Source organism: Polyodon spathula, chromosome 16 (genome assembly GCF_017654505.1).
Source record: "Polyodon spathula isolate WHYD16114869_AA chromosome 16, ASM1765450v1, whole genome shotgun sequence".
Lineage (NCBI taxonomy): Eukaryota > Metazoa > Chordata > Actinopteri > Acipenseriformes > Polyodontidae > Polyodon > Polyodon spathula.
In genome coordinates this window covers 32,532,017-32,550,552 of record NC_054549.1, presented here as the reverse complement: position 1 = coordinate 32,550,552, position 18,536 = coordinate 32,532,017, and the positions used below count along the sequence as shown (strand labels likewise).

At 36.1% G+C, this 18,536-nt stretch overlaps 1 protein-coding gene across 1 annotated transcript in view; it reads right to left on the bottom strand.

Moving 5' to 3' along the window:
* The window catches only part of LOC121329342 (membrane-associated guanylate kinase, WW and PDZ domain-containing protein 1-like), a 140,763-nt gene extending 123,986 nt beyond the window's left edge, over positions 1-16,777 (bottom strand). Inside the window, exon 1 of the mRNA XM_041274900.1 lies at positions 15,966-16,777. Coding sequence (XP_041130834.1) covers positions 15,966-16,263 — 298 coding nt within the window. The 5' untranslated portion in view covers positions 16,264-16,777. The remainder of the gene's footprint in view (positions 1-15,965) is intronic.
* Between the last annotated feature and the right edge of the window lie 1,759 nt (positions 16,778-18,536).

Genomic DNA, 18,536 nt, shown 5'->3' with positions numbered 1-18,536 from the left:
CTGGCCACGCCAAACTAGTCTGCAATTATCTGCCACACTTGTATGAATACAAGCCTGATCTAGGGATCATAGACCTTATATACTGAAGCCCAGTACAATAAAGTTATTTGTGTTTCACACTCCAATAGCCTAACTATGCGGGTAACATCCATATCATCTTCAGCAGTGGACCTAGGGGACCAATTGACTTATTCTGCTACCTAGTTATAGCTCTCCTCCTCCAGTCTTTGGCAAGCTACCTACAGAAATCTCAATTCAGACTACATGGTTTCTCATTATTCTCATTACGCAGACACCAGTTTTGTTAAAGACTACATTTGCAAATACAGTACACTGTTAAAATGGCACCTTGTACTGCAATACAAAATTCTCTGAAAGAGGTAAATAAGAAAAGAGTCATAGGTGTCTAAAGCTGGGATATCAATCCCAGCTGTATATCAATCCTTAAAGATCTTACAAAAAAAAAATAAAAAAATCTAGATTGACCTGAAAGAGACTTCAAAAGAAGAGGCTGGACCAATGGGAGAAACATTATACAGTCTGCCTTCTCTAAACCTTTAGGGGGTCTGAAAAGAGCAGATGCAACAGTGTTGCGAGTATGTAGTGCAGTACATCAATCACAGCACCATGTAAAGCAGCAGCCAGGGTGACACCTTAGAAAACAAGAATGGCAGTCTAGGTGGGAATCTGGATATTGTGTATAATGAAGTTTATGAAAAATAACACTTCTGGAATTTTTTTTTTGGTTTTTTTGGGTGGTACAAAAATGAGAGGTCCTGTGAGAGTTTATCTTGCTTCATCAACTAAACTAACTGCAGCATCAATATTACAGGACTTTAAAAGAACAACAAAAAGTTGCCTCCTACATTTTGTTTGAAAACTATGCCCAAAACAAGGTTTCTGAAGTCCATAAATAGAGATCAGTGTTTTGTGTACAAAAAAAGACTACAAAGGAAATGAATCACCCCCCTAACAGAAGCAGTCACAATTAAGACCAAAGCTCAGCCTGATTAATCAGCTAAAGTGGATAATGGCACCTACTGGAATCACAACTGCACCACACTTAGTTATTTCTTTAAATGACTATATTCCTTTATTTGTTAAACCCGGTAGGGAAACAGTGAAGTTTAGTCACTCAGAAAGTATATTTCCTAATGTTCACATCCAATATTAACAATGATGTTTACAGATGCTGAAATAATCCTTAGGAATAATGATTCTAGCTGACAGCTGTAAAATACATTTATCAGTTATTTGAGTCTTAACAAAATAATCCAATTAAAATGTATCAGCTAGAAATCTCCAGTAAACTGTGAGATTTGGAATGTTGTGAAAGTTCAATAATGAAGACAAAAACATTGCTACATCTGCAGAAAAACCTCAGAAAACAAAAAACATACTGGAGGAGCTAAAACTGCAAATGCTGGAAACATATCAGTCTGGTTCATAGTTTTTCTAATCCATATAACTGTCTCTTACTGGTTTACCAATATCCGAAATATATCTTTCATTAAACACAGATGAGTGCCTCCAGTATCTGTCAGCAAAGTCAATAGAAAACATAAAATATGGAGGTAATATCCATGGTCTTCTGCACAAGGTTTGATTCCCAATGATATTTTAGCGTCGACATATAAATCAACATTAAAAGGGATGCGGACCTTACTGGACTTTGTGAGTTGTCTTGAAAACAGAATGGAAAATAAAATACTAAAGGAACAGATAACAACTGGATCATTATTAACCATTAAAAATATGATGTTGACTGCCTACACAGTTTGGAATTCCAGACAGATCTGGTCTAATCTTCTCTCAATAGTAGCATCTGATAGGCTCAGCCTAAAACACTAAGCCTATAAAAATTACACAAAGGGAGACAGAAGTAATCATATCAGGCTATCAAAATAAATTCCAGTTCCTCCCAATTCTGAACTCTGATGTAATCCAGTCTTTTCATGATTCACGTAGCTGTCAAAAGGAGGCATTGCTGCTTGTGTGTATTCTCAAAATACAGAAAGAAAAAAAAAAATCTGTGCTTCATGACAAGCTTCCCTCAGCTTTTGAGATCGAAAAAATGCAACACCACTGTCATAATTAAGGCATGGCGCTCTCGTTAAACACAATGCCTGCTGAGTGCTAATGGAGGTACACTTACGCACATTGTTTCTGGAGTATTAAATACAAGCAGTGTTTTTGGATCTACCACCACCCAGCCATTAGGCTTCATATTTATTTGACTAAATAACTCCAGACTAAGGAAATATTAATGTGTGGTAGAAGCTTAAAAACTAAATGCAGCTATTACCTTCAGGGCTTCCTTTAAAAAAAAAACAAAAAAAAAACTTTTAATTATTCAGTATATTTTTAAATCAAATCAGAACAGTTATGCTTTTTACATAAATGTAGTACCTGCCCACCAAAGAATCCCCATTAAATCTTTAGTCACACAAATCTTTAGTCGCGAATTCAGTACTACCCAATAAGAATGTACACAATTATTCTGTTGCTCAACTAGATGCTAAAGTCATCTGGATCACACAACCACAACATCCTTATATCAAATCAATAACCACAGGTTCTACCGGCAACTCTGGGCCTTTTTTGTGATTTGGTTTTACACACAGAAAGCAATTCTAGAGAAACCTGTTGGTGGTCCACTATGAAAGGTGCTACATAAAATAAAGATTGATCGATTTTTAAGTAAAGCTCAGTGCAACTCCTATATTCCACTTGATTGAGCGGTTCTAATCATTTCATGCTATATGTTCCAAAATAAGTTTGAGACTCTGATAAAACCTGTTTTTTAATTTAAATTTTATTTCACAGCTCTTCATAGTTCATAAATGTTTAATTATGTTTATACCAGTAGCTTCTTGTTTTTTTTTTTTTAAATTTCTCACATTTTCATTTCCCTTCCAGACCCTGAGGCACACCACACACATGTTAATATCTAATGAAGAACAGGATTGCAGCTGAAAAAAAAAAGTACAACCTCTGCTTACCAAACACCATGTAGCCCTCAGAACAAACTCAATATTTACAGTCGCCCAGTCTCCAATTACTAATAGTCTCCCTGAAATATACTGACCAGAAATGCAATTGCTTTAATATTTGTATGCAAAAGTAGTCAACTTGGACATGCAACAAAAACTCAGCTCAAATCCGTGCCACTGCTACCACAGTGCCAGTGTTGTGAAATTGAGCTTTATTTAGATAGACCATTGAAAGACAGCTGTTCTGGGTTTCATCCTTAGCCTCTGGATCTCAACTGTCTTGCTCTGTTTAGCCTCCGTTCTGTCTAAGAATGTAGATAATGTCCTGGTTTCCTTTGTTTAGGGATACTACTGAAATAATGTGGTGCCAGACATTTCAGAAATCAAGCCTTGTTAAATATGAACTGATCGCACTGACCACAGTATGAAAATGTCTCACCTGAGTCTACTGTATGTTTACTGTGAGCTTTTCATGCAGGTATAGTATAGAGGAGCAACTGTTTATTAAGCAGGGGCCCGATTGCTCCAAACCATTTAAATAAAGGACTAGTGCGAGTTTCTAACCTTTTTAGGTTGTAGTAGCAAGGACCAAGTATTGACTTTCCTATACTTAGCACAATGGGTAACAGAAAAGGTATACAACTTTCTTCTTAACAAACTGCAATTTAGGATGACTTAAAAGGCCTATAGTATTATGTATGAGTAAAATTTCATGACTGCAAACTATTTTATGCATAGTCTACCCCAGCCTATAAAGTGATATGCAACTATGTTTATGGCATTCTGTTCATTCTTTTGTTTAATTTATATTATTTTAAAAACTGTTTCCCGTTTGTGATTACAGTGCTTTCTCAGGGTATCACACCCAGCTGTACCAGATATTGCGTGCTTTCACAAAACAAAATGGCTGTCGACTCCCAATAGGAAGTGCACGTCAAGCGAGTCTCTGCAACTTCCAAACAAAACAGAGAAAAACAAGCAACAACTTAATGAAACACCAACAAAATAAATGAAATGGAATCCACATACTCATATTCTGACCCCAACTTATAAATTGAAAGCAATGAAAATAGAACCATTATTTTTATTCTCTATAATTTTAGCTCAAAAATCAAAAATCATAAGTCTATAAAATGATATGCTAGAACGCTCATTACATTAGGTTGGATAGAGTACAAATAATAAAATAGTGATGTTACATTTCAGATTAATTTAATTTCAGTAGTTGCACTTAAAGAACATCAACTAAGAAAATGAATTCTGGATGAGAATATTTCTTGTCAGATAACATTAAATCAATACAAATTCTTTGCAGCTGTTGACCCCAGATAAAGCAGGTTTTACACCAAGAGGGACTGTCTGAATCATTGCTACTTCCACCGATCAAAATGGGAAGGTCAGTTTGTTTACAGCAATAATTTCACACTGGTGTAGATGACACTAAAACCTAACTAAAAAGCGCGGAGAGTGGAAACCAAAAACAAAATTACGTACCACTTCCTCAATTCTCTTTTTTTTTTTTACTTGTCAATAGATTGCTGAAGGCCTACAATACATCATTTGAGAAAGGTGTGTCTCAAAAAAAAAATTTTAAAAAAGTAGTATTTATTTGGAAAGACAAATAATTACAAGGGGCTTATCTCATGGATCCAGAGATTTTTCTTAAATTATATCATTTTGATAACCTGGATCTGTGAGTCACTGTTCCTGTTTTAGAATAAACAAACAATTATAGCCATGAGGAAATCTCCCAATTTATGCCAGCATTCTACTTTATAATAAAACAGGATGTGCAAGGCAGAGGAAATGAGAACGTTAGAACTGAACTTTATAGGGGCTGTACACACATTTATGTAAACAACTATATATGCTTATTTGTATGCCACACAAAAAAAACAAACAAAAAAAAAAAAAACATTTTTTCACCAATTCTGTTTTCGACTTATAACTTTCTGAAATGTGAGAACAGCTTTTACTGCCTTTCCTGTGATAGCACGGCATAAATAACTAAGAGGACTAGACTAGGTCTTCACAAGCTGATTCATCCCATTACAGTTGGCAGATCTAATCAACAGCTAATCAACTTCAAATGCTTAAATTCATGCTCGGTTACAACCTAAATGAAAAAAAAAAAAAATGCCAACATTGTTTTATCAAGCCATCAGAATGTGCTTTTAATTGTGCAACATGAAAGCTTCTTTTGTTTCTGGCGCTCCTGACTTGTTCAAAATATCTCATACTTTCACTGCACATAAGGCAAAACAGGGTCTCTCTTTTACAAACTGTAATAAATCAAAATATGTCACTGCCGCTTTAAGAAAAACACAAGTGACTCATCAATAAAATACTTGTTTGCATTTCCTGAAAGTCCAGACTTCAAGTCTATCTGCATAAACCACACACCTTTCCAATGACACCTTCCTAGTATAGGCCTGCCTTTTCCAAGCAAAAGCAGGTGTATTAAAACTATGCTGGTTTCTGTCAAACAGGCTCAACAGGTACAACTTGGGTAACAGATGTATAAAATACCTCAGCCATAACTAACATATGTCACCTTGAAAAAATGCTCAATAATATTTACAGTAGCAGTATATGTAAATATACAGACTACGGTTAATCTCAATTCAGTGACCGTATAACTATATATTTACACTTCCAGGAATCTTTTTATTCAGTGTAAGCATGTTTTTAAATGCTTTAAAATACGCTTACAAGATACGACAAACAGTTGCCATTAATCATTGAAACAGTCAGTAACAACAGTGATTACAGGTTGCTATACAAAAGGTCAGTCATTCAGGGTTATTTCTTTCTCTTTGCAAAAGAGCGACACAAAACATTCCTCAGAATACACCACACTGCATTTTATTACAGTTCCGCAATTAGCTGTGAGAAAAGGACACACCTTTCCCTGGCTTTGTGCATCCTCTCCAACTGCTGGTTACACAGTGTCTGGGTTTGTTTACAATTTAGTTTTAAGACAAACCTTTAGTTTCATATAAGGATTTCAAATTAGAGGTCATGTTTTTGTTTTTACTAGTCACAACACTTATTTATAAACATTTTTTCTAATGAACAAGAATGTCAAAGCACTAAAGGTCAAGTGAGAAAACAAGGAATTGTAAAATAATATCATAAAAGGTCACAGGAAGTACAAAGTATCAAACCAGCATATGGTTTCATTCTTCAGCTTTTAGAAATTAAGTAAGTTACAGGACATTAAATCCATCATGGTTTTCAGAGCTATGGCAGCCATTCTTTTGCCCCACACTAGAAAGCCAAAATAATAAAAATGCTGATTTCTTCTCAGCAGATAGGCACTATTTGAAATTCCTGTGAATCTCTGCACCCGTTTTCCTCGTCTTCTTTGATGGCAGTCTTAAGGTCTTATATTTTTTCACACAATAAGATTCCACAAAATCATTATCAGCTTGCACACTGTTATCTTATACAACTGGTTTAAACCAGCACTGGGATATAATGCAACATTAATAGTATGATTATAATGCTGTTATTTCTAGTATTGAGGATTAATATTATTGCAGGAAGGACTTTTACCATAGATTTGTGACTAGCCAGTGCATTGAAATTAACAACAAAACAACACTTTTTGGTTAAAAAAAGGATCGTCTTCACAAACAATTACATTTATTTTGAAGGCTAAAAAGAAGTCGCTAAGTTTACAATATGAACAAAACACAGCTGCTAACACAGTGCATAACAGCAATGCTGGCAGGAGCCACTAATCACTTCACTGTAATCCAAAAGGTTTACTTGACTTTAGCAAATGTGACCGTTTATAGTGGGCGAATGTCAGCAAAATAAACAGAAAGCAAACTAAACAAAATGCAGCCAGGTGCCAGATCACTGCAATATGTGAAACCAACAATAAATAGCCTTCTGTATATTAAGCTGTCACCACCTTATATTAGATGAGGTTTGTTAAACCTCCCTTCTTTCAGGTAATTAAAATCAATACTTTCAATAACAAACAGCCCGGCTTCATTTGATGTCCTCCATTTACAGGCCATAAGGGAAAGTTTTTTTGGTTTCTTTTTTTCACTCCTACACTAGCATGTAACCGTTTTCTCCAGTTTACAGTATTTTATTTCATGTTTTTGTGTTTCAGTGGTGTGACTATAGATCATTTGTACCATCAAGTAGACTCCTTCAGGATTTTTCATTCCTAGCCAGTGTTATTACAGTTTGACCGGCCCGGTAACTTTTGAAAGCAAGGGAACATTTGTTGCTCACACTTAATTACTCACCTGTCTCAGTACAAGAGTCTGTGAAGAGACAGCGAGGTCTATTGTTTTCGTGATGTACCGTCTCCCCACATGAAAACAAAACAGAAGTGCATTCTCTGGCTGTGGTGTTTCTTTTTACAGGCAGTAACTCTAAGCAGGTCAAGTCACTATCCAAAATTCATAATAGCTGTGACTTAGGAAGAGTAATAGAACAGTCTCTCCATTATATAGACAGATGCCAGTTAATCCAATTACTTTGGATTCAGCCTTCACAAGCACACTGTCTAGAAATAAAATAAATATATTTTGGCTACTAATAAAACACTGTTTTAGATTGACAACACCTTGCTTATTTTTCCTGGACTTGTAGAACTCAAAATGAATTAAAAAGATGGAAATTAGCAGTAGCTTGAATCCAAAGCATGTATTACATTAAACATTATATATGTACAATGCACATTTACATTACATTCCAGTGTTGTCAACTATACTGGAACAGGGGACCAGCTGCTGGGGCAGGTATAGTATAATACTCTCAGTAAGGTTTGTGGTTTTGGTTATTACTTTCTTTTTCCACTTCCCCTTTGCACCAGGTCCAAGTCTTTTATTAAAAGCAGTGATTGTTTCAATAGAAGAATGCATGCCTTTTTCTAAAAAAAAAAAAAAAAAAAAAAAACTGAAGACCATAGTAAAACATATTAAAGTCTATAACCTTAGCAATTTTTCAAATAAATCATGGTAAACCTGTAGCCATTTTGTTTAATGAAATGTATCTACAAACAAATCTCAAAAGACTGAGCTACCATTAATCAGCTGGGAGATTCATGCCAGCAAATTCCTTTTTTCTTTGTTTAAAACTAGCTAAATGGAATTAAGAATGTGTCCATTTAAATAATAAAGGCTTCAATGCTCTTCCATTTGATTTTAAAAGGCTTCATTTTACATACCTGTATTTAGTTAAAATAGATAAGAGTAAAGCCAACATGGTTAAAACAGCAGAACGTGAACAACAGAACTTGATTAAGGGGTTAGTTACTGAGACTACACTGCAACTGAAATGAAGGCCCTACAGTGTGCACTGCTGCAATTCCAGAAAATTGCTTCACCTTTTTAAACAATGTTAGGAACTCAGCGCACTCTGCAACATCTTGGGCTTATACCAACAACAATGTACTGAAGCGCAACTGTTACAATAAAATACACCTATAATGACTGAACGTAATTAACATAATAGGGGGTACTAACATGTTGTTCAACACAATGGCTTTGACAATGCAGAACTATTGTAATAGTTGTGGTTTTCCTTCTGAAACTGGAACCCTGCCATACTTTTTTTTTTATATCATTTTGTTTGTTTGTTTGTTTGATTGCTTTTAAAACAAAATGTAACAGAAATAAGAACTATGACAAATATTTGCTAACTTTTAAAAACAGCTACATTAACCTTCTTACGTGTCATTACAGCTGCTAAAAGTTATAACTATTCCAAGACAAAACCAGGATAGTCTTCATAAGAATAACTTTAACTCTAACTTTTATGAAGAGGAATAAGGGAACGGCCAAAGGTTTTAAATCAGTGAGTTAAAGCCTTCCATTACCGCAAGAAGGCAGCTATTACATACACTCAAATGCATATGTAAAAAGAAATCCTAATAACTATACTTTGTGCACTACGAGAACTGTAATTGTCTGTAAGAGCAGTGCAATTTGTTGAGCGTAGTTTATTGCTAGTTGTGTACTGTTACAACCATTTTATTCTTTAGTTAAAGTTTTCCCTAGCATTTGCTTCAAAATAAGGCTCATAAAATTAAGCTATTTCACTGTGTTACTTGGAGCTGAACCGCAGATAATATAACTGCAGTGTACGTGCTGTGATTAACAATTCTCAAAATATATGCATTCCCTCACATACAGTACTATGGACAACAAACCTTGTATTTTTTCAATTGTACTGTTCTGACCCACTGAGAAGCTTTTTGTTTGCCGTGTCTGTCATGTTTAACAAACAGTCACTGATAATGCCTCTTTAGTCCAGCTGCACACTAAAAAGGGTTTAGGAAAATGTGCTTAGTATTTATTAGAAAAAGTGCTAATTGAATGACAAAACTGTACTTCTTAACAGATAAAAGATTGCACAGTAAAAGAGAGATCTCTCTAACATCAACTGCAACTTTCACAGAACAATCTACTGTACTGAAACAGGACAAACCATCTATGAATTGTTGTTATACTGGACAGCACAAATTAATTAATAAATAGTGTTATAAAATGTGAAAAATAATAATAATAAAAAAACCTGCATGTGCCACACTGTCAGGTAAATGCCACACTGTCATAATGGGGAATGTTTCGCAGCCCCCTGTAGCAGGGCCTGTGACAGCAGTTACAAGGCCATATTCAGCTCTTTTTATTTTCCACTGCTCTGTCAATAAACTTGTTTAGGCAGAACCTGACTGGCATCAGATTTGGGGTCACAATATACTGAAGGCTCAGGGTAAGGAGTCATGCCATTAAGGTATGGGGAGGGGGGGCTAACACATGTCACATAAATACACTAATTTAAACTTATTTAAGGGTATATAAGTTTATTTTATTGTGCTACATGTTCTCATGTGTTGCTGCAACTGTTTACAGAAAGTGTGTGTATTGTTTAATTTTTTTTATTTTTTACATTTTGACCACTTTTTTAAACTTTTCTTTTTTAAGTTGTATTCCCACTCAAGATGGCTTCCCATGTACCCGCATAGACCTCTCACAACTACATTTCCCATCATCCTCCTACATGTGTGAGCAGGAGGATGATGGGAAATGTAGTTCTGGCAGGTCCATGCAGGTATATGGGAAGCCATCCTGAGGCAGGGAATGCAACTTAAAAAAGTTTTAAAAAGTGGTCAAAATGTAAATAAATAAATAAATAAAACAATACACACATCTTACCAGTGGTTAACGAAACAGGCTTGTAACCAGGAGGTACCTGGTTCAAATCCCAGCTCAGCCCCTGACTCACTGTGTGACCCTGAGCAAGTCACTTAACCTCCTTGTGCTCCGTCTCTCAGGTGATACGTTCTTGTAAGTGACTCTGCAGCTGATGCATAGTTCACAGCCTAGTCTCATATCTTGTAAAGTACTATAAAGAAAAACAAAAATGTAATAAAAGGTCCTTATGTACCCTTTCATATAAAACAATAAGCTCTACAACTTTCTAAGCTTCCTTATTTTCTTACAATGCTGAATTGCATTAACAAATACCATTTTGATGGCAAAGTATAAAAGACCTTTCTTTTGACAGATTAGCATTCCTGCAGAAACACTTTCTAGTATGATACCACATGTTCCTGCAGCGTGCTATGGTGATAGAAAAGCAGATATCAATCCATCTGCAAGAAAGAGAACACGGGAGGGCACTTTGAACGGGAAGCTGCTGTTCCAGTCAGCCTAGCAAAATGATTTACAGTGTGGTGCAATCTAAACACAAACTCCTGTAACTTGGCTAGATCTTCTTTAAACAGGCACCTTGACATTATTTAAACAAGTAAATCAATAGAATGGGCCTACATGTGACATACAGACATCCCAGACTTTAATATTCACAACACCATTTCTTGAGCGAGTTTTATCACAATTGTGTTGGTGTACATCCACTCTGCAGGGTATAATAATTTTTTTTTAAAAATGATTGCATTTCCATATCTGCACTGCAGTGCTATCTGGTAAAACAAAGTACTTGAATGTGTACTTAATCCAGGACAAAGATGAATTTCTACATCCTCGGGTTTTATATTATTTTTAAAACTCACTGACCAAGCGGGGCAGGGGACGACGAGACCTTGGATGTAATGACATGTACAGCACGTAAAGAGGCCCAAGGGCGTGTGTAAGATTATAATTAGCCAAAAAAAAAAAAAGCCAAAAAGCAAGCAACGTAGGGGTCATTATTGCATCTTATTACAATCTGCTTACAATGTGATGCATCATGTTAAAGATCTCCCTTCGAGGTACAGTAATGTGTTAATATAATGTTCAATTTGACAGTTGATTTAATCTCGGCATGTTTTTTTTTTTTTTTTTTTTTTGTTGTTGTTCAGCTTCAGTATAAAATGCATTTTTTTATGCATGAAATTGCTTCTGACTGCTTCAACTGGGACCATTATGTTTGCTCTGGGTATTTAAAAAGCCTCTAACAACTCTACATAAATAATTCTACATAATTGCTCACTACCTGAAAGGTTATAAATATGCATAGGATTATGAACAAATGCAATCTGAAAGATCTATACGAGGCTAGGAGCGGTGGTGGTGTCGAGGGTATACGAAGGCAAATGGTGTTTACCCACTTTTAATTTGGCAATATAGCGTTTACCCACTTCTCATATACGGGATCTGCGATATGCAAATCCTGGGTTAAAGACAAGATATTTTAACAGTGAGCATCTGTGTTGCGTTGCTGGGCGCAAGACTGACAGCTGAGAGCCCTTGTGACGTGAGCCGGGGGGCATGGCCACTGGACTGCAAGTTCTGTATCTGTGTGTGTGCGTGTGTGTGTGTTTATGTTCATGTGTGAGTGAGTATGATTGGTTGTTTATGTTCTGTTAATGTTATGTTGTTAGGCACACTGGACCTGCAGGGCGGTGCTAGTAGCCTTCATCCTAGCCTACAAAAGGACGGTCACAACTGTTCAGTGAAGCTCACCGCTGACTCTGTGACTGTTCACGTGAACAGAACTTGAAAGGGTAAAGGACTGTATGGGTGGCTCTGGTTGGCTGAGGGCCAATAACAATGTATCTGCTCATGTTTATCTGTTCAATCTGTCTGTTCAATTCCACCAAACAGGGGCGTTTAGCCACTTTTATATTTACCATTGCACCACTGGCTAGGCATGTAATACTGCTTGGTGAACTAGCCTGGGTGTTTACATAGCATGCCTGCCTTGCCTACTGTAAAGACAAGTAATCCTTTCTAAGCAACGTGCTTCATTGTTTTTCCACTTCCTCAGCAATCTGGATTGATAAATACAAAGGGAGGATAATGCCAGGGGAGACAGCGAAGAAAGCCCGCTGAACTCTTTCAGACTTTTTGTTTCAAATTCTCCTTTTCTGTCTACGACAGTAACACTGTGTATACATGGCTGATATAGATAGATAGATAGATAGATAGATAGATAGATAGATAGATAGATAGATAGATAGATAGATAGAAAGCTTAAGTCTCTCTAGCATGTTTGTTCACATTGGCAGATGCTGGCATTTGGGTTGCTACCTTAAATTACAAATGAGTTGAGTTATACAGCAACAGTAAATACAGAGTGAATGTGGTAGTTTTATTCCATTTTGTATTTCCTTGTTGTAAATAGGGGATTGAAAATGGAAAGTAGCTTTGGGTTCCATTTTCCACCATGCTGTAATATTAAGGCCTTACTTATTTAATTTAGGTCAAAAAAATGAAGCCTGTATCACACTTTATTTTATTACACCTATTTTATATTAACAAACTAACATTACTGTATAAAATTATATTTCTGGTGAAAGAGAAATTTCAACACATCCTAAAATGAGAATGTGGAAAATCCAAATACGTTCCCTTGTAATATACACTTTGAAATGTGAGAATTGTGGGCTTGTGTACCACAAGGAGCCTGGGTGGCTGTCATGGAAACAGACAGAATGTGGGAACAGTCTGGGAATCTCCAACTCAATCAGGAATACATTGGGAGGTGTTACAACATGTTCTCAACATCAGTAGTTCTTTTAAGTAGTTTAAAAGCATTAAGAGAGAAACCTCTTCATGGACATATCTGCCTTTTCAGTCATGGATTAGCAAACTTCATTAAGACACACAGAATAAAACAACACAAATCAATGGAGAATGTGCTGTACTTAAAAGCTCATTGTCTGCATTGTGGCACGCAATTAACAAAGCTTTAAGTACAATTCAATATATGCTGAACCGAAACCATGGGATTCTATGGTTTGTGTAAAACATGACAGTTGATTCGATAACTAAACAGCCAAACTTGTCAATCATGCTTTCTTACCATTCTGAATCTAGAACCCTCAAACATTACAGCAGAACAAAGAGAGAATCTACAAAAAAAAAATTATAATAATTGAATGAAGTTTAGCACAACAGTGGATGTGTGCTAGAACTCACCCCAGCAGAAATTACTTGACAACACATTTTTCCTCTGTTCCAGATTTTAAGCATGAGGTACTCTATGTCTAACCAATTACATTATCTCAGAGAATATTTCAAAACAAGATTAGGAAGGGCAGAAAGTTAATGTCTTGCACATTAGAAATACAATAGTGTGCTCACGCATACTTGGTGACATTAAAACAAAGTCAAATAAACGACCTGTCGTGGAGGGGTAAACACACTGTTGTTACTGTACATACTTATTTTATACATAATTTTGGCTCTGTAAAGCCAGTTATTCTTTTGAGTTCCTCTTTCACAGACATGGCAAATACTGTATCAGAATACGTTATCTCCAGTAAAATGTTAAACTGAACAGACAAAAAAGATTGACAAGTCAGCTGGTCAAAACAAGCAGACAACAAGTGAGCAATATGTCTGTAAAAAGTCCACTAGAAGAGAATGCATTAGGATTCCATACAAGGAGGACCACTTAATATAAAAAAACAGCCAATTATGAAACAATAAAATCTCAACTAGCAGTCTCTTTTCACAGCAGGTAAATATATGGGCTCTACTGAAGCATCGCGAGAGAAATGGTGATGCTGTTAGTTTGTCTATCCAAGTGCTGGCAATGAACAACATTTGTATTTTCAGCTTTAGCAGCCTCATCTTCTCTCTCTATGTATGTAAGTATGTATGTATACAGAGAGAGAGAGAGAGAGAGAGAGAGAGAGAGAAAGAAAGAAAGAAAGAAAGAAAGAAAGAAAGAAAGAAAGAGAGAAAGAAAGGCTGCTAAAACTAGGCTGATCAGTCCCAACACGGGGTTTCTACAGAAAGCTCAAAGCCAGGTAAAGCCAAACTGATTTAGAGAAAAAATGCAAACTCTGTATTTTGGTATAGCAGGACACAAAATAAACTAAAAATATTACAAACACCATCAAATTGTAAAAGAAAATGTAAAAAAACAACAAAAAAAAGCTGAATATCTTCGTAGTAGTAGAGCATAAACATAATCCTCAAAGTAAGACCAAAGCATCTGCACACTGAGATCTCCAGCTGACTGACGTTTGAGGGTACCAGAAACAGTTCAACAGCAAAAGCAACTGCTATTACACACCTCAGGGGGAAAAAAACAAACAAACAAACATTGATTATGACTACAGCATACAGTCCCATTTAACTTGTTAGAGTTTCTTTATCATATGAAAATGTACCAATACCCCCGTGATCACATTCAAAGTCAACTGAATCCATTTTTTTAATATTTCTTTGACTTAAAGTCCATCTTTGTTTTCTTTTTATTATTTGCCAATTTATTAAGTACTGTAAAATAATAATAATAATTGAGAAGAGTAAGGACACTCTTGCTTACACACTTTTCCCCCACGTTTTGAATCCCATTCTTAGATTTCCCCCTTATAGCATTATACTGAAATGTGACTGCCATGTGATTGCACAGTCATAATTACTTGCTGTGTAACGCTCAAAATGGATGCCAGCTTTCTAAGCATTTGTGTATTTAGTACCAGGTTAATGTCAACTGACCCAGGGCTGTGTAATGTACTGCAGTCTTCTTCTGACAAATACTGACATGACTACCAATTTATATGGTATTCCAATAAAATTTTTGTTTACTTCAGTTACTAGTTTGATGACATAATGAAAGCCTAATGTTGTAATCAAAAGAACATTGAAAAGATTTTCAAAATAATCACTGGTTAATGGCAAAAGCAGTGGCTTCAGTAGTCACTGAAATACTTGTGAAAGAAACCTCTAAAGGACCTCTTGAGATGCTTTTGTGCTACTCGCACCAGCCTCTTATATGTGTAACCTACTTTCCAAAAATGTAATAACTGTAACAAATTGAGGAGGTGTTGGTTGATCACTGCAGGACTCTGCAGTGCCAGACAGGAACAAAGACTGGATTACTGGCCCAGTGGCCTACTATCAAATGTCTTCCTCATTACAAATCCTGTTTAAATGTGAGTGTGTTGTATTTGATTTGCATCCTTCCTAATAGGGAAACAACAGGTCTAATATAAAGCATGAGGGCCATGCAACTTGCTGAATGTTGTAAGTGCTTTAGGTAAGTAATATCAGGTTTATGAGCAAGATTGCCAAAAGCTGCTCAAGTGACCTAATCATAAACACAAACCATGAGCAGGGTTATAGAAAGAACATTTGAAAATAATTCAGAATTTACCATTAACAATGCATTATACCTAAGGGTTTAAAGGAATGTCACTTTCCGTTTGGGGAACTCCCGAGCTGGCTGTGTGTGTGTAATTTTCAAGATAAACAGTAATTACCACACGTAACATATAATTATTTTGAACCAATCAACGAAATAGTTTTACATTTTAGAACAGTGTGATGTCATGTAATGTGGATATATCAGATAGAAACAACGATACTTAGAAAGTCTCACTAGATACGCTTTAGCTGTAAATATTTTATCGTTCATTTTTATTTAAAATCCTTCACTCGTTCTCTCTAATGCACTTTGCCCTCTGGCAAAGAGGATTGGATGTGTGTGCTGTGGATGGGACTTACATCATCAAGTCGAGTGTCGACTGCTTGCATCACCTACCTTGTTTGACACACTTCAACCTGACGGGACCTTTGCAGTTTTTGATCACTGTCAACACATCATAGAGGGGTAATCCGGACACGGCAAACCCCTCCACTTCCAGGACCAAGTCTCCTTCTGTTAATTTCCCGTCTTTGTAAACCACATTATCCTCGTTAACCTTTCCAATATATGGAAACTCTCCATTTTCTGCCCCGCCGAGCAAGCCTACATTCAGCTCTCCTTCGGAGTCTTTGTAAACCGTACAGTCGTGAACTTTGGTGGTCCAGTGGTTTTTCTTTTGTATCACTTTAGACATGGTGATTAGAAGTGAATAAACAAACAGGTGGCCCCACCAGCAGAAACAAGCACAGCTAAAATCAGCTGTTTCATAGAACAAAATTCCACAACAAAACGTTGCAAACTTTACTTTTTCAAACAATCCTGAAAAATAAAAAAGCCATGGTAATCCGATGGTCCACTTCAGGCACTTTCATTCGCGTATGTTTCTAGTTTTCAGGTTTGCGTTCATGTTCTCTCTTCCTCTTCTATAATAACATGTTTGCTATTTGATCCCCCGGGGTCGATCCTATCCTATCCTATCCTATCCTGACTCCTGCTCGCGTTGGTTTCATTAACGTCAAAAGTGCACACTTGTTTTAGCTGTACTTATTTAGTGTTTCCGCTCAGTTTTGGTGTTTTCCTTCAACAATTCCACTTGGAAAGTGTTTTCTTTACTTACTCGCTCAGTAGATTTGATGTTGCACTGCGACTGCGGCTCCTTTAAGCAGGTACACTGTTGTCGCCTGTTTTGTTACATTTCAGTGCGTTTGTTCCTGCGATCAGAATCTAGTGATAGTAAAGCGGGCGCATGCGTCATCTGTGCCTACAGCAGCCCAAAGGGGAAATCCTGGCTGCTATTACAGGGTCCTAAAGCCAGGAAATTCTGTCTGGACATTTAATACAATGAGTAGTAACGTAACCGTAAATGCATTGTTATCATGGAAATACATAAGTTTTCTCTTTCACTTATGTTTATTCACTTAAATATAGTAGATACACAACATGACATTGATTATGTGATAGTAAACTCTTTCCCGGTTGCGCAGTACGATTAGAAGGTTTAGGGAGTTCAAAGAGTAGCGGCACCAAGTAACACGCTTTGTGTGTGTCTCCCCAGTGACATTAATATGCATCATTCCCATGATTCAGAAGCTAGAGGATCATACCGGGTAAATATGGTTTTGGCAGTTGTAAATTGTGTTGTATCCTGGATACACATTTTAATGAATAAATAAATAAATAAATAAAAAGCATACTGTACTGCAAGTTATATCCGTGCAAATGAAGTACTATAATAACTTTCTTGTGCTTTGCTAATTGATACAGTTCTTTACTAAGTAATTGATATAGGACAAATAGTTTTGAAAGTAAAACATTCTATAATAAATTTAAAATAAATGTAATACATGTATAGCATCTTTGAGAGTGGTAGATTTACATGCCAAGCAGTTTGCTGCTGTATTATGAAGAATCAAGCTGCTTTACATTTGAAAGGGAAATATGCATTTTACCTTTTAAGCTTTTAAACCCATGTCCATTACTTACTGGCTAATTTAGGTGAAAATAAAATCTCAAACACTGCAGTAGAAAAACTTTCTAGACACAGTGTGCATATGTTTTCAAATTAATTTAGTTTCTGCTGATTTGTAAATGCAGGGCTGTGTCTGAGTTTGGTTAAAGTACCATAGAACAGGTGGTGCTGCTGTATTTTTACGGTTATCAAATGTAACTGAACCATTCTTGCATGATTCTGTTTGTCGTAGTTATTATTGTGTATACCAGTTTCTGCAATTTCTTGTAGGTTATTCTATAAGATAATGTATATACTATTTACACTTTAACTTGATTAAGTGGCTGCCATTTCAGTCTTAAAAGTCATGTGCTATTTATGCATAGCCCTCTGTAACCCTTCCCCAAGGATCCATTAGAAGCTACATCTCTTGCTTGGTAATAGCTCACCACAGAGAAGGGTATGGGACAAACCGAAGAGGATAATTGTATTACTTTCAATTGAGGTATTTGATCAATATTGCTTTCCTAAACCAAAACATTGAAACAGTGGATATCCAAAGATGGAAATAAATATACCTCATCGGTCAATGACTGACCACTTTATAAAATAAACACTTACATTGTACCATGCTTGCCAGCATTGATTTCACAATGGTATTTTTTACCACGGTACAGTATATTGCTGTGCACTTTTGTAAGGGTACAGATATATTTTGTTAATTGATAATTTAGTCCAGTGATAGAACCTTTAAAACTCAAATCAATGTACTGATTCTAAATGTCTGAGGTTTTAATGACATTGAACAGCAGAAGTGTGCCAGGCTTATTGGCATTTAAGCACGGTATTATTTTTTGTTCTTCCTTCTGGGATGATACGAATTTTTGCCAGTTGTCTTACCCTCCGACTGAAATGGTAAATAATCCCTTGGCTTTTCTTTCCCGTTGCAGGTTGCACCACAATGTTTAACATAAAAATAAAATGGTATTTTTGTCTTATTTGTGAAAGCTAACTTTGGC